The sequence below is a fragment of the Saprolegnia diclina genome, assembly GCF_000281045.1.
Source record: "Saprolegnia diclina VS20 unplaced genomic scaffold supercont1.2, whole genome shotgun sequence".
Classification (NCBI taxonomy): Eukaryota; Oomycota; class Saprolegniomycetes; order Saprolegniales; family Saprolegniaceae; genus Saprolegnia; species Saprolegnia diclina.
This window is the reverse complement of record NW_008246069.1, coordinates 1,241,815-1,255,190: the sequence shown is the minus strand read 5'-3', so window position 1 is coordinate 1,255,190 and position 13,376 is coordinate 1,241,815. Positions and strand designations below refer to the sequence as shown.

Sequence of the window (13,376 nt, the reverse complement as noted above, 5' to 3'; positions counted from 1 at the left end):
GACTGCGGCCAAACTTCTTGGATGCTTTTGATTGGCCAAAATGAATGTGTTTGTGTGGCCAATGGCATTTGATTCCATGAAGCGGAAGAGTGACAGCATGGCCGAGCCGACGACGCCGACGCTGACGCTGACGCCGGACGAAGCGAAGCTCTTCGCGTTCCTCTTGGACGTCGACGCGCAAAAGGGCGCGGGTCTCACGCTCCGCGTCGCCGGCGGCTGGGTCCGCGACAAGGTGCCATCGACCGACCGCCAACGTGCACCGCTCATGATCCTGCCCGTCTAGCTGCTTGGCCGCAGCAGCGACGACATTGACATTGTCCTCGACAAGATGACGGGCGCCGCGTTTGCCGAGCTCGTCAACACGTACGAGGTGCAGCATGGCCACGCGACGCACTCTGTCGGTATCATCAAGGTACGCCGCCTACACCACTGCATCCTATCATTCTGCGCAGGCCAACCCGGAGCAAAGCAAGCATCTCGAGACCGCAACGATGCAGCTCGGCAGCGGCTGGATCGACTTTGTCAACCTCCGCGCCGAAACGTACGCTGAGAACGAAGCACATCGCATACCGAGCATGGTGCCAACGCCGTTCTTTCCACTGCGTCATCATGCTGCTACGCTAGGAGTTTGGCACGCCGCTGCAGGACGCCGAACGACGCGACTTTACCATCAACAGCCTCTTTTACAACCTCAACACGGGCAGCGTCGAAGACTACACGCTCAAGGTACTCCGCTCGACCACAACAACAACATGTGGTTGAGGATATTGACTAGGGTCTGGCCGACCTCGCAGACGGTCTCGTGCGCACGCCACTCGAGCCTCGCGTGACGTTCCTCGACGACCCGCTCCGCATTCTTCGGGCGGTTCGGTTTGCCTCGCGGTTCGAGTTTGCACTCGACGAGTCGCTCACGCGTGTGCTCGTGCTGCCCGAAGTCAAGGTACCTCACAAACCCAAGGCTGTTATAACGTAATTATGGTGGTGTTAGGACGCTTTGCGTAAAAAGGTGTCACGCGAACGCGTCGGGAAGGAGCTCTCGGGCATGCTCACGGGTACACATATCGACGCGTCGTCGTCACATGCTGCAAGCGACGTAGGCACGTCGGCGCACCCGGACCGCGCGCTGAGCCTTCTCTTTGAGTTTGGACTGATGGATTGCGTGTTTACGCCGCCGTCATCGCTGCTGATGGGCGATCACGAACCCGCGACGCTGCCGGCGGCCACGTGGGAGCAATCGGTCGCCTGCGCCCTCGCCATGCACGCGTACGTGCCCTTTTTTCTATTAAGAACTAGTGTCGATGTATCCGACGCGGCAGGCTCTTGGCAGATCGGGATGCGCTCCGAATTGAGACCGGCGCGATGGACGAAGCGGCGTTGCACCGCTTCAAGCTCGAGATGCTCTCGGCGACGCTGCTTCCGTTGGCGCCGTACTTTGTGCTGCAAAAGAAGAAGCCCGTGCTGGCGTCGCACTACATCATCAAGGACAGCCTCAAGGTACGACTACATCGTGCACAGAAGCGTGACCTGTGCCGATAGCTGCGCGCCAAGGACGCCGATGACGTGGCCAATGTCATCCTCAAGTCGGTCGAACCATTTCGCTCCGTGGTGCTGGACCGTGTGGCGGTTGGCCTGCTCTTACGCCAGGTTGGCGACCTCTGGTCGATTTGTGCCGACGTTGCCTACGTGTACGACACGGTGCTGGGTGGCACGTCGGTGGCGTCGGCGGCCGCCAAGTACGATGCGCTGCGCGCCTTTGTGGCCGATGCATCGCTCGACCGCGTCTGGGACCTCAAGCCCATCTTGAACGTACGATCGCTGCCATCCTCGGCGCACCAGCTCACTGTCGATATATGGGGGTAGGGGAAGGACTTGATTGCGCGGCTTCAGTTGCCGCCGGGCCCCGCGGTGCGCGTCATGCAAGAAAAGGCCATCGCGTTCCAACTGGCGCACCCGTCGGCGTCGGCCGACGACTGCCTCGCGCACCTGCAGTCGCTCGCCTAGGTGCACAAGCGCCGACTCATTTTGTGGTACAACGACTTCAACACAACGAAAAAGTGTTATTAGCACAACACCAGACGGGTTACAAGAGAACGGCGCTCTCGCGACCGCTGAGCATCGCAAGGCTGTGGTCGCGGTGGCCGGTTGTGTAAAAGTCCTTTTGGTCTTCGAGGGCCTGGTTGCGCTTGCGGTTGCGCACGACGAGGAACGCGACCGCACTCACACCGACGGCGATCGAGCATACGAGCATGACTGAGAGCACCGTGCCGCCGGCCGAGCTCGAGGCGTCGCCCGTCGACGCGGTGTTGGTCTCGCCGTTCGTGTCTTTGCCACCGATTTGATTGACTTTGGCCGTCGGCGCCGGCGTCGCATCGACGTCGGGCAGCGTCTGCACGGGCGACGCAATGAGATCGATGGCCCCGGCGTACGAACCCGTTGCATTAACGTTGTCGGTCGTCACGTTGGGCGTCGCGCTTGGCTGCGTCGTGTTGGCCACCGCCGTCGGGGCCGGTGTCTCGGTAGTGGGTGCCGGTGTCGGTGGTGCCGTCGTCGTTGGCTCAGGCGTCGGCGCGGGTGTCGGCGCGGGTGTCGGGGCCGGCGTCGGTGCCGGTGTCGGGGCGGGTGTCGGCGGTGCCGGTGGGCCACCGCCAAACTTCCACTTGCCTTGCGTGTCGGCGACGCCAAAGGACTGCTCAAAGCCACCCTTGTTGGGCACGTCCTTGAACATAAAGTAGTAGGTTGTGTCGCCGCCGTTCGAGGACGCCCAGTCGTTGAACGAGTCGTGGTATTTCTTGGCGTTGTCGTAAGTGCACTGGTGGCCGTTGAACGCACCGCCGGCCGAGGGCCAGCCCGACTCGGTGATGCGCGCCTTCCCGCCCCACTTGTTGGTGATCGCGTTCCAGCGCGCGTTGAGATCGCCCATCGGGTCGTTGATCGACGCCGCGCCGCTGAAGAACGGATACAGATTGACACCGATCGAGTCGCAGGCGTCGGCGACCTGCGGGTTGTTCAAGAAGTCACCGTCGATCTGGACGGTACCGACAGGCACGTTGATGCCCGCGGCCCGGATCGCAGACTTGCCCTTGTTGATGGCGTCGATGACGGCGCCGGCACCCCAGCCCTTGTGGAGCTCTTCGTTGCCAATGTAGATGGCCTTGACGCTGCCGGGATGGCGCTTCGTGCCGTCAATCGCAGCTTGAAGCTCCGAGTCCCAGTTGCCGCCTTCGATCCAGACACCGACCGCGATCGAGAGACCGGCGTCGGCGGCGACGTCAATCATGTTCTTGCCACCGAACGTCACTTTGTACGTGCGCACGGACGAGTAGCGCTGCTTGATGATGCCGAAATGACGCTCGACGTCGGCGGCGTTTTCCGTCGAGTCGTAGCAAATGCCAGCGCCGTTCGCACCGGTCGAGACACGGGCCGCTGCGCCAAACTCGGGGCCGATCGTGACGACGGCGAGGACGGTACCGACGACGGCGGCAACACCGATCGCACTGAGCAGCTTCTTGTGTGCCCACGCCCACGTCCGCGCGGTAGCAAAGGGCGACGACGGCGTCTCGAGCGCCGGTGTCGGTGACTGCGTCGGCGTCATGCTAGAAAGTACGAGAATGGCTGCATTCCTACTTACGGCGCGCGCCATGTGTAATGTCCGCGTTCATAGACCATGGCGCCAACCGTGGACGTCGTCGCCCACGTGCAAGTGCGGAACGCCGATCGTGGCTGCCACGTGTCGAAGTTCGAAGGACAGCCGCGCCAGAAGTGCAAACTCACACGCAACCCAGCATCGTCTACACACGACGACCGAAAGTATTCCCATAGAGTAGTTGCGTACAAATCGTCTGGCGCTGAGCTCTAGACTCTGGGCTGGGACAGTCGTCGTGGCAGTGCTTCCGGCCTTGGACATGCCCCTTTCAACCGCGCGCGCGATCTGGTTCCGGCGAGCGGCACAACAACAAACAAACAGCTAACAACCGTTTGAAGCTACCGGTTACACCAGTTGTAGGTGCGCACCAGACTCCGTGACAATGCAGGGTCGATGCCAGGTCGAACTGCACAGAAGGAACCGCCCCGCGCTGGAATTAGGTGTAGGGTACGCTGACGCGTCAACTAGTAGTGCTGGCAAACATTGCAATTATATCGCTCTGGAGAAAAGGCCGCGGTAGATGCTCCTTGCGCTGGACGACTCGACCCACGACTGCTCAGAAGCAAGTAATGAGTTGTGGCTACTCGCGCTACGTGAGCGTCAAAGAGAGACGCCGGAATCTGTCATTTCGGAATCTGCATGCCCTTTGTATTGTAGCGTGCGCGTGTACGTGAAGAGCGCCACTTGGTTCTCCATGAGTGGCAATATAGCCCCGGCTACAGCAGCCCGGCTAGCTCCCATTCGGCAGCAAACACAAATCACGGGTGCGCATTGCAGAGGTGCATTCGAACCCCGAGATCCGGTGTTTAACCTTTAACCGAATCGCGGTTTTATGTTTAAACATGTTCGCGATCTTCGCTTTTTACTTCGATTCTCCCTTCCGGACCACCGGTCGAGCATGGCCGACACCAACGATGAGCTCGAGAAGCTCCGCTCGTACAAGACGCTCACAAAGCTGCGCATGAAGCAGGCCGCGGAGAAGCTTGCTTCGTACCGCTTCCAGGTTGAGGACGCGCAGAAGACGATCCAGGATCTCCAAGCGACCAACGCCGACCTCCAGGCGATGAATGCTGACCATGTCCGCGTCATTGCCAAGCTCCGCGTCGAGGTACGCCATTGCCATGCGCGCACACACATGTATAGCCTGCGAGACTAGGTCACTCGATTGCAGCGAGCGCAAGAGGCGGCTGCTAGACAACAACCCGTACAACGTGCTCTGTCGCCAACTGTAGTACGCGCCGTCGCCGACCCGCTGCCAGCGCTGGCCACGCCCGTACAAAACGACGCTCCAGCATCAGACGACGCAAGCAGCAGTAGCTCAGACGACGACGACTCTGTTTCGGACGCTGGCTCTGGCATCCTTGCAACGGGCTCAGACACCGACTCGGACGACGACGAGCCCAAGACTGTAGCCATGCTTCTTGGGCGGGCTGCCGCGGGTGCGTCGCCCAAGGCAATGACGCCGCTTCCGCTACCGACCACGCATGTGCCCTCTACAACGACGACGACAGCGACAACGACGGTGACGCCGACAACGGCACCGCCGACCGAGACGCCGACAACGCCCACCGAGACGGCGCCGACAACGGAGACAACAACCGCTCCCGAGACGACAGACGCTGCGCCTACCGCCAAGAAGCGCAAGCGTGACGAGTCGATGCCCCAGAACATCAACCGGTTTCTCCAGGTCGCGAGCATGTCATCGGGCAGCACAACGTACCGCGCGACCAAGATCCTCGCTCTCTTCTACGGGGCTGTCTTTGGCAACGAAGACAAAGTCGCGACCTCGGTACGACTTGTAGTTCTTCCCATGTTAACTTCTTGTCGTTCGTAGTTGATGCTGCTGCCCAAGCTGCGCAAGGCGATGCGACACCACCAAATTCCAATCACCGACGTTGCGTCGGCGTTCGTGGCCACCGCGCCGATCGGCAAAGACATTGCTTTGCACGTCGACGTCCTCTCTCAAGTGGCGCCGACGCCGTCCGACGCGGCCGTAGCGCTCGCAACGATCACGCAGCACGTTGGTCGCAAGAAGAACCTGCCGATGAAGCTCCAGGTGGGCTGGTGCCGCGTGCACACGCTCTTTAGCCGCCGCATCGGGTCGCTTGCGGCTACGACCGCTTTTCTTCTCGACCGCCTTGCAGCGCCGAACCGCCACCTCTTTGACTTTGTCGCAGTCGCCGAGAGCTGGCCACTGGCGCTGACGCAGCTCGGGGCAAAGGCGTCGACGTCGCTCTTGGCCATCACGGTGCGGTATCTCGTACGTCTGTCGTCCGTTTTGGGGAGAATGGCTCATGAGCAAGTAGCTTGGCACACTCGTGGCGGCGCGAGAGGGCGTGGACGAGCACACCGAGTTGCAAATAACCCCGATTCAAGACATGTACGCGCTCTGCAGCGGCGCGGTTGCTGCGGATGCCGACGCGATCGCTGCTGGCTTTGTAACGAGCGCGCCGACCGACACGATGCTGTTTGAGATGCAAGAGAGTCTCCGTCTTCTCTGCCTCGTGCACGGCTACGCAAAATGCATGCAAATGTTTCCGTCCGTGCAAGAGCTCCTGGCAGAGACGACGTCCGTGAGCGTGCGTCTTCTCGGTAAACACATTTGGTCTCGACTCGACACATTGATAGATTGATGGTTGTAGGAGTGACGGCGGCGACGCTGCTCGAGCACCCGTGTGCAGACGAAGCCACCGACACGAACGCCGCCAAAAGCATGATCGAGCGTCTCCTGCCCGTCGTTCAAAACACCCACTGTATGATATTATGTATTATGTACTATGGTGCTATGATGAATGTATGATGGTTGTAGGTGATCCGCATCTGCGCGCTGCCGCAGCCGTCGGTCTTCTTGAAGTTGCCAGTCGCGTCTCGGCCAAAACGCTCGCCAAAGAGTACTTGAGTCCGGTGCTCTTGTGGTTTGGCAGTCTGTCACCCCCGGCGCAGCTCGCCATGCCGAGCGGCCTCCTCCGCAAACTCCAAACCACCGTTGTCTCACTCGCCTAATATAACCAAAGTCGTTGCCATATTCGGAGGTGCCTCGCCCAAGACGCCGTCTGCCCTCAGTTGACAACGACGGAAATACGAACTTATTTTCCTTGGTTGACAAGCAAGAGTGGCGACAGACGAGCTCTGGCTCACAGTTGTCACTTCACACCAACGTGCACGAGCTCTTGGGACGTCAGCAGCCGCCTGGAGGACGCTACACGAGCTAGAGTGCTCTGGAGCACTGTAGCGATCAAGTAGATCGAGTCTGTCTCGAGCATGCTGCCGCCAACCTCCCGCGCCGACACCACCTTTCGTCATCGACACCTAATCATCGCTCCTACTGCCTTGATGGAGGCGTCGTCCGACCGTTAGGCTTGCTCAACGGGATTCTTTGCTATCGCTGTGACTGGCAACTGGCTCGTCCCAACGGGCGCAAGAACAACGCAGGCCTCCTCTTCTATAACCAAACACGCGTTCGAGAAACCACGAGGCGCAATGGATCGACCGCGCGGGTTGCCGGATCGCAAGCTCTACAAGGGCGTCAACGTCAGCAGCTTCTTTGACGAAGCGAGCTACCTCGCGTTTTGCGTCCACGAGTTTCGCCCGGACGATGTACTCGCGCTCACGTACCCCAAGTGCGGCACGACGTACCTCCAAAAGCTCCTCTACTTGGTGACGCGCGTCGACGCCACCGGTGACATTCCGACGTTGGATGCCGACAAAGACGCTGCAGTCGCCTATGGCCAGCTCTACCCCGAGTGGCTCCACCGCGACGAGACGGGCCATCCGCCTTTTCCGTCGTTCACGCTCGACGATATTTTGCACCAGGCATCGCCGCGCATCTTTAGCTCGCACCTCCGCGCCGACCTGCTGCCGCCGCCCGTCGGCCGCGTGCTCATCATGTTGCGCAACCCGAAAGACGTCTATGTCTCGCTGCATTGCATGCAGAACAAGCTCCACACCGTTCCGTGGTGCACCACGACGGACAACGTTGGCAGCCTCGACCGGTTCCTCCCGGGCGCCAACTGCGACGCGATTTATGGCGATTACTTTGGCTACATGCGGCATCTACAGGCCTACGTCAACGCCTACCCCTCCCACTGCCTCGTGCTCTACTATGAAGCATTTCTGTCGGACTTTGACGCGCAGCTCGAAGTGCTAGCAGCGTTTTTGGGCCTCGCGAAGCTGACGCCCGCCAAGCGCCAAGCTGTTGCAGCGCAAGCGTCGTTCCGGGCGATGCAAGCGGCGCATGCCAACTCGATGCGCGCGATGCTCTTTCGAAAGGGCGAGTGCGGCGACTGGAAACACTACGTGGACGTGGCGACTGCGCAAGGAAGGTCGCCGTCAGCTGCGCAGTGGGCGCGCTTTGACGCCGAGCTCGCCGCGCTCACTGACGTGCCAATCGCGCAGCCGCTCTGGCAGTGGATGCACTAGGCAAGTAAAATAATATTGTCGCTGATAGCCAAGGGTTTGGTTTTGACCTTTGCTGCAGCCGCAAGAAGGAAGGACCCATCACGATCCACACGGCCGAGTGAAGGAGCTTTATGCACCGTATTAACGTGACGTCGAAAAAAAGAGGCGATAGTGAAGCGCCCGCTGAAGCTCCGCAATCATCGTGGACTAGGGTCCTGAGAGACGCTAGGAGTGGCTTGATGGTGGTTGGGTGAACCTTATTTCCCTTCACGACGCTGTCATGAGCGTGCACGAAGCAAATATGGTGATGATGAGTATTTGCCCAGTGGCCTGCGTCGATGGCCACACTCGTGGTCTTGATGTCATGATTCCTCAAGGGACAATTATATTGTGGCGCACTGGAACAGTAGTTTGCCTATAGCAGCGATAGCAATCAAGATGCAGGTGTTTGTGTTAAATACGCATTAAATATGAATTAAATAATGTGAAGCGCACGCGCGGTCCGCGGGCTGGTGACGTGCATACTGGCGTGCGTCGTCCTCGGTCACGTTCGACGCGCCTTCTACATTTTCCCATGAGCCATCGGGGCGACGTCTCACTGTAGCCCTACCCCTTGCGCGGCGCCAAGACGTTTCTTGGGAGTGTCGTGACCCTAGATGCCGAGTCGAATGCGATCCATAAGACGTTGCAACAGAGACGTACCTTGGGACTGTCGCGGCGCTTGCGCTTGCCGTCCTGCAGCGTCTCGTCTGTGGTCTCTTCCTCGTCCGGGCCCTTCTTCTCTTCCTCATCGGGGTCCGCCTTTTCCTCCTCGTCATCGACGCGTTGTTGCTCGAGCATCGCACGGAGCGTCGCGTGCTGGTGGTCGACGCGGGTCTTGAGCTCATCTCCCGCTTCGGTCTCGGCCCACACGGTCGCAAAGCTCTTGGTGCCGGCGTCGACAAACGCGCATTTGTCCTTGGCGTGCATAAACAGCTTCTGCCACGTCGCGTGGCCTTGCAGCGCCGAGGCATTGCCTATATTGTCATGCAGCGTTAGCGTCGTCCAGAGACTATACGCGTAACAGTTGATGAGGCAGAAGCGGCGGCTGCGCGATGTCATGACGTTCGTGCGTCGGTCGTCGGCGAGGAAGCCCATCTTGCCACTCGTGACGCACGAGACGATAATAATGTCCTTCTCACGGCCCTACGTTGGTTCTGCGTCACCGAACGACCGTCGATAGCGAGAGGTACCTGAAAGCCGTCGACCGACGACACCTCAATACGGGTCCACGGCGTGGTGTCCACCTTGGCCGCAACATGAGCCGCCACCTTGGCGTCAATGGCGTCCACAAGCTTGTGCAATTGCGGCTTGTACGGCGTAATGATGCCGATGCTCCACTCGCCGCTCTGGACACGCGGGTATGTCACCATGAGTTGCTCAATCTACAAAAAGAAATGTCAGCTTGACGTGCGCCGCGACTCACGACCTGGTCAATGCAAAACGTGACTTCGGCTTCGTTGTACTTGGACGTGCCGACGAGCTTTTCGGTGCCAGCAATGTCGATCACCGTGAGCGGCTGGAACATCGGGTGGGCGTACATGGCTGCGTCTTGGGCCAGCACGCGTCGCGCGATCGCCGGCGCGTCCGTCAAGGCGTTGTCATAGAAGGCCTCGGCCGAAAATGCTCTCATAAATGGGTGCATGCGGTGTTGCTCCTACAAGTGTTGCGTGAGAATCCAAATACGAGCATTGTGGTACGTACGGTGAGCATCGTCACGGGCAGATACGCTTCGAGGCGCTCCATGAGCGAGACGGCAAACCCGTGCTTCTTGGCGTCGTCGCTCAGCACCGTCGGCGCGAGTTGCTTGGTGTCGCCAACGAAAAAGAACCGACCGGCTTGCGCGAGGAGCGCGAGAAGCGAGCTTGGCTCGGTCGCTTGGCCGCACTCATCGACAATGACCGCGTCAAAGCTACAGACACAATGAGTAGTCATCGGGTGAGAGAGGCGCACCCCGAATGCCGGAGCTTGTGCGTCATGTCGGAACCAGCGCACGACGAATGCGTCGCGAAGACGATGTTGGCCTTGTCCGCAACGCGCGCCAACAGCTTCCACTTGCTCATATCCTTCTCGACGTGGAGGTTCAGGGCGCGCTTGTCGTTGTCACCAAGCTTGTCGAGCGCGTCGTTGATCTCCTTCTTGTACTGCGCAGCCGCCGTCGCGAGGCCAATGTCCCGCGCGCGATGTCGACTGCCCATCTTGACGGCCGTGAGCGGGGGGGTTCCCAGTCCTTCCATGCGCGGCAGTTGCGCTTGGACCTTTGTCTCGTGACCGACGAGGTAGATGCCGACCGAGAAGACGCGCTCGATGATTTCATCGATCGCGGCGTTGGAATCTGAGGTCACGAGGACGCATGGCAACCGGTCCTTGGACTGCGACGCCTTGGAGAGGAGAGACGAAAGAAGGGCGCAGATCGTTGTCGTCTTGCCGGTACCCGGCGGCCCCTTCCAAAGCGAGATGCCGGTCTCGAGGTTGCCGAGGCCGCGACGCAGCGCCTGAAATTGCGACGAGTTGACCTCCGTCGCGATGAGCCCGGCCACCGCGCCGTCCACGTCGTAGAGCGACGGCTAGCGCACAAAGATGTAAGTTTACGCAGAGTGGAAGCAAGAGGTGTACCGTCATGAGCAACGTGTAAAAGTTGGTAAGGGTGGCCGCTGCCATCGCAATCGCTTCGGTGGGCGCCTTGGCCTTGTCGACAAGCTCGGCCACGACTTCATGGATCTTGGTCGCCTAGATAGAATAGGTTGAGACATTGAGACACAAAGAAGACTATGGTATCGTACCTCGAGGCTTTCGACCGAGGTTTTCATCTTGGCGAGCTCGGCCAAAAGCGTCAGCACGACGTCTTCGTCTTCCTTGGCCATCTGTCGCATGGAGGTAGCGCGAGACACTGCAAAGAAAGCAATGTACCTTCTTCTTGGGCGTCTTCTTGCCTTTGCCCTTGGTCGACGGCTTTAGCGCCCCGGTTGAGCTCTTGATGACGTCGCGAAGCGTGGCCGCGGCAGTCTTGAGCACCGAGAGAGTTGCGGTAGCACTCGACTGGTTGAGCACGACGTCGCGCAAGTGCTCGGGCAGCTGGTCGACGGAGCCGACGCCGTGGAGCATCCGCAGCGTCGTCACCAACGACACGACCACCTTGGCTTCGATCGCCTTGGCCTTTGGGAGGTCGAGCGCCTTTTTGTGCGCTTGGAGGAAGACGACGTCGATGGTCTGCCCGCGCACGCTCTCGACGATGCCAATGGCATGGCGCGAGTTGTCAACCTAATCGCATGTAGGCGAGATGGAAAGAGGCAGCCGATGCACGCACATTGAGGCGGACAACGTCGCTCACGTTGAGCGTGTGCTCGTCCTGCGTCTCGAACGTCGCCGCGTTGGGGTCCGAGACCCCTTCGAACGAGGCCACGAGCGATGTGACCGTAGCAGGCAGCGTTGTTTGTCTGCAGTTGCACGGAAAATATGAGATAATCGTGCGATATCGAGAGCAAATGTACCCCGAGAGGATCGCAGCTTGGGCTTCCGAAATGAGAAGCGCGTCAAAATGCTCCTTGTACGTATCTGCGGTCGACATCTTGGAGTGGAACTCGGGCGTCTCGGACAAAAGCACTCGTAGCAAAAATTCGCGCGTCGTTTTGGTCGACGATTCCAGCGTCTTGGGCGACTTGGCGTCGTCGAACGCCTTGTTCATGGTCGCGATCGGGTCGAGCTGCGTCGCCGCCTGGAGACGCGCGCCGGCCTTCTTCTTCTTTGCAGGCGACGACGCCGGCGACGGCGGTGGAATGAATTCAATCAACTTTGGCGATCGCGACGGCTGCAAGCTCCGGGCGGACGGAGACTTGATGAGGCGCGCGCCGATACGCTGGGGTGTCGTCGGCTGACCGATGCGAGGCTGGCCGACCGGAGCAGCTGAGGCATCCAGTAATCTTTGGACCGCGCGCTTCCACAGCATGTTGCCGCGATGCTTCCCCGTAAGGAGCAGGTCGAGTTGCTGGCCACCAATGGCGATGTACCGCGTCGGGTCGATTTCCGGAGCGAGCTCCAGCTTGACCCGCCCGAGAAACGCAGCGCGGTGGCCGTGAGGAAGTGTCGGGAGATCGGTGGGCAGCACCATTTGCGCGCGCACGTCGTTGTACGGCAGCACGACAATCGTGTCGGTGGCCTGGACGCCGTCCGGGAAGAAGGCCTTGAGCTTGGCGGTGTCGACGTCGTGCGCGTCCTTGGGAGCGAGATCGCCGACGTCGCGGAGCGACACCTCGACCATGGCCTTGAGCACCGCCGTGATGTCGTGTGAGGGAAAGGCCGCCGTAACATTTGCCGCGTCGAGCTCGTACGCGACCGTTCCGCCGAGGCCGGCGCGCTTGAGGACGAAGCGGCCCTCCATCGTCACCTCTGCTTCGAGCTCTCTGGAAAATGGAAGCCACCTCGTAGTTAGTCGAAGGTTCGCGCGCGCTTAGTCGAGCCTTCGACGGGCGCGCGGGCATGCTTGCCGCCACCGCATCTCATCGACGCGACCACTCTGATTTTTTAGGCGCCCTTTTTATTCTATTACCTACTCATCGCTTGTTTCAAAATCGAAGAAAAAAAGTAAAAGGGCTAGGCCCCCTACACAACGCCCTTTGAGGTCAAGCGATTTTGGACGGTTTCGCCAACACAGCGATTCTACCGGCGCTGGAAACCAGCCGCCTCAAGTTGAGTTGTCGAGTACGACCAGGAAGTCGCGTCCCGCGCTGTTCGTCGACAAGGACTGCGCGTCCGGGTGCAGCCAGCTTACAACGTTTTAGCATGTGAACGACCGTCATGGTCTGCTCATCTATGTAAATAAAGGCGGTCGACAGGTTGATATTCGTGGTAATGCAAACTAGGACTTCGGCTTAGCAGAGCACTTGATCTAGTATGTGGTTGCGCTGTACATCCAACATAGCAAGCATTGTACTAGTGTACTCTCGTTCTGATTCTAAGACTCGATCTGTAGCTCGACACTGGCGCGTACAAAATCGTCGGTGCCATCACCACCTAGTCTCAAATTGCTCTATATGCAAACGGCAGTTCCATTCGAAGTACGCCTCGATGCGACGGGCTCGACCGGCTGCAAGCGTCTCGGCAAAATCACCTCCTCGGTGACTGACAGATTTTGAAAAAATACATCAAATGTGTTTGGCAGTATCGGCCACTAGTGATGAACCAACAAGCCTTTCTCCGCTTCCAATAGAGCTCTAATTGTGGAGCAACCTCGGTCCTGCACCTCGTGGACCCAATCGCTCTCTTTCGGATTCGAAGACTCGATCTGTAGCTCGACACT

The 13,376-nt window shown here is 59.5% G+C and overlaps 5 protein-coding genes across 5 annotated transcripts; 3 read left to right on the top strand and 2 right to left on the bottom strand.

Annotated features, from left to right (window-relative positions):
• Window positions 1-76: 76 nt before the first annotated feature.
• Window positions 77-2,001, top strand: SDRG_01034 (hypothetical protein; the record flags this gene model as incomplete). The annotated part of the gene is made up of 10 exons (XM_008606542.1): window positions 77-232; window positions 284-412; window positions 453-578; window positions 625-726; window positions 776-940; window positions 989-1,052; window positions 1,098-1,263; window positions 1,317-1,494; window positions 1,537-1,806; window positions 1,861-2,001. 10 exons carry the CDS (start codon window positions 77-79, stop codon window positions 1,999-2,001), a joined length of 1,497 nt encoding a protein of 498 aa, XP_008604764.1.
• SDRG_01033 (hypothetical protein) lies at window positions 1,979-3,694 on the bottom strand. Its single transcript, XM_008606541.1, has one exon. It carries the CDS (start codon window positions 3,638-3,640, stop codon window positions 2,081-2,083), a length of 1,560 nt encoding a protein of 519 aa, XP_008604763.1. The 5' UTR covers window positions 3,641-3,694; the 3' UTR covers window positions 1,979-2,080.
• Window positions 3,695-4,524: 830 nt separating this feature from the next.
• Window positions 4,525-6,664, top strand: SDRG_01032 (hypothetical protein). The gene is made up of 6 exons (XM_008606540.1): window positions 4,525-4,751; window positions 4,800-5,432; window positions 5,478-5,903; window positions 5,950-6,235; window positions 6,286-6,396; window positions 6,453-6,664. Exons 1-6 carry the CDS (start codon window positions 4,542-4,544, stop codon window positions 6,644-6,646), a joined length of 1,860 nt encoding a protein of 619 aa, XP_008604762.1. The 5' UTR covers window positions 4,525-4,541; the 3' UTR covers window positions 6,647-6,664.
• Window positions 6,665-7,123: 459 nt separating this feature from the next.
• On the top strand, window positions 7,124-8,062 carry SDRG_01031 (hypothetical protein; the record flags this gene model as incomplete). Its single annotated transcript, XM_008606539.1, has 1 exon — window positions 7,124-8,062. The coding sequence occupies one exon, from the start codon at window positions 7,124-7,126 to the stop codon at window positions 8,060-8,062; it is 939 nt and encodes a 312-aa protein (XP_008604761.1).
• A 406-nt stretch (window positions 8,063-8,468) lies between these two features.
• Window positions 8,469-12,606, bottom strand: SDRG_01030 (hypothetical protein). The gene is made up of 13 exons (XM_008606538.1): window positions 11,572-12,606; window positions 11,388-11,517; window positions 10,991-11,341; window positions 10,864-10,944; window positions 10,697-10,810; window positions 10,034-10,647; window positions 9,785-9,992; window positions 9,510-9,737; window positions 9,274-9,465; window positions 9,106-9,226; window positions 8,744-9,057; window positions 8,652-8,693; window positions 8,469-8,603 (listed from the first exon to the last, which is right to left on the bottom strand). The coding sequence occupies exons 1-13, from the start codon at window positions 12,456-12,458 to the stop codon at window positions 8,586-8,588; spliced, it is 3,300 nt and encodes a 1,099-aa protein (XP_008604760.1). The 5' UTR covers window positions 12,459-12,606; the 3' UTR covers window positions 8,469-8,585.
• Window positions 12,607-13,376: the final 770 nt, after the last annotated feature.

What these genes read in the sequence shown, in the direction of transcription:
- SDRG_01033 (XM_008606541.1), bottom strand. Translation starts at nt 3,640, where the DNA reads ATGGCGCGCGCCGTAAGTAGGAATGCAGCCATTCTCGTACTTTCTAGC.
- SDRG_01032 (XM_008606540.1), top strand. Translation starts at nt 4,542, where the DNA reads ATGGCCGACACCAACGATGAGCTCGAGAAGCTCCGCTCGTACAAGACG. An exon ending in AAGACAAAGTCGCGACCTCG is followed by an intron (nt 5,433 to 5,477) that starts GTACGACTTGTA and finishes TGTCGTTCGTAG; the next exon opens with TTGATGCTGCTGCCCAAGCT. An exon ending in CCATCACGGTGCGGTATCTC is followed by an intron (nt 5,904 to 5,949) that starts GTACGTCTGTCG and finishes ATGAGCAAGTAG; the next exon opens with CTTGGCACACTCGTGGCGGC.
- SDRG_01030 (XM_008606538.1), bottom strand. Translation starts at nt 12,458, where the DNA reads ATGGAGGGCCGCTTCGTCCTCAAGCGCGCCGGCCTCGGCGGAACGGTC. An exon ending in CAAGCTGCGATCCTCTCGGG is followed by an intron (nt 11,518 to 11,571) that starts GTACATTTGCTC and finishes GTGCAACTGCAG; the next exon opens with ACAAACAACGCTGCCTGCTA. An exon ending in CGTCGGTCGACGGCTTTCAG is followed by an intron (nt 9,227 to 9,273) that starts GTACCTCTCGCT and finishes GAACCAACGTAG; the next exon opens with GGCCGTGAGAAGGACATTAT.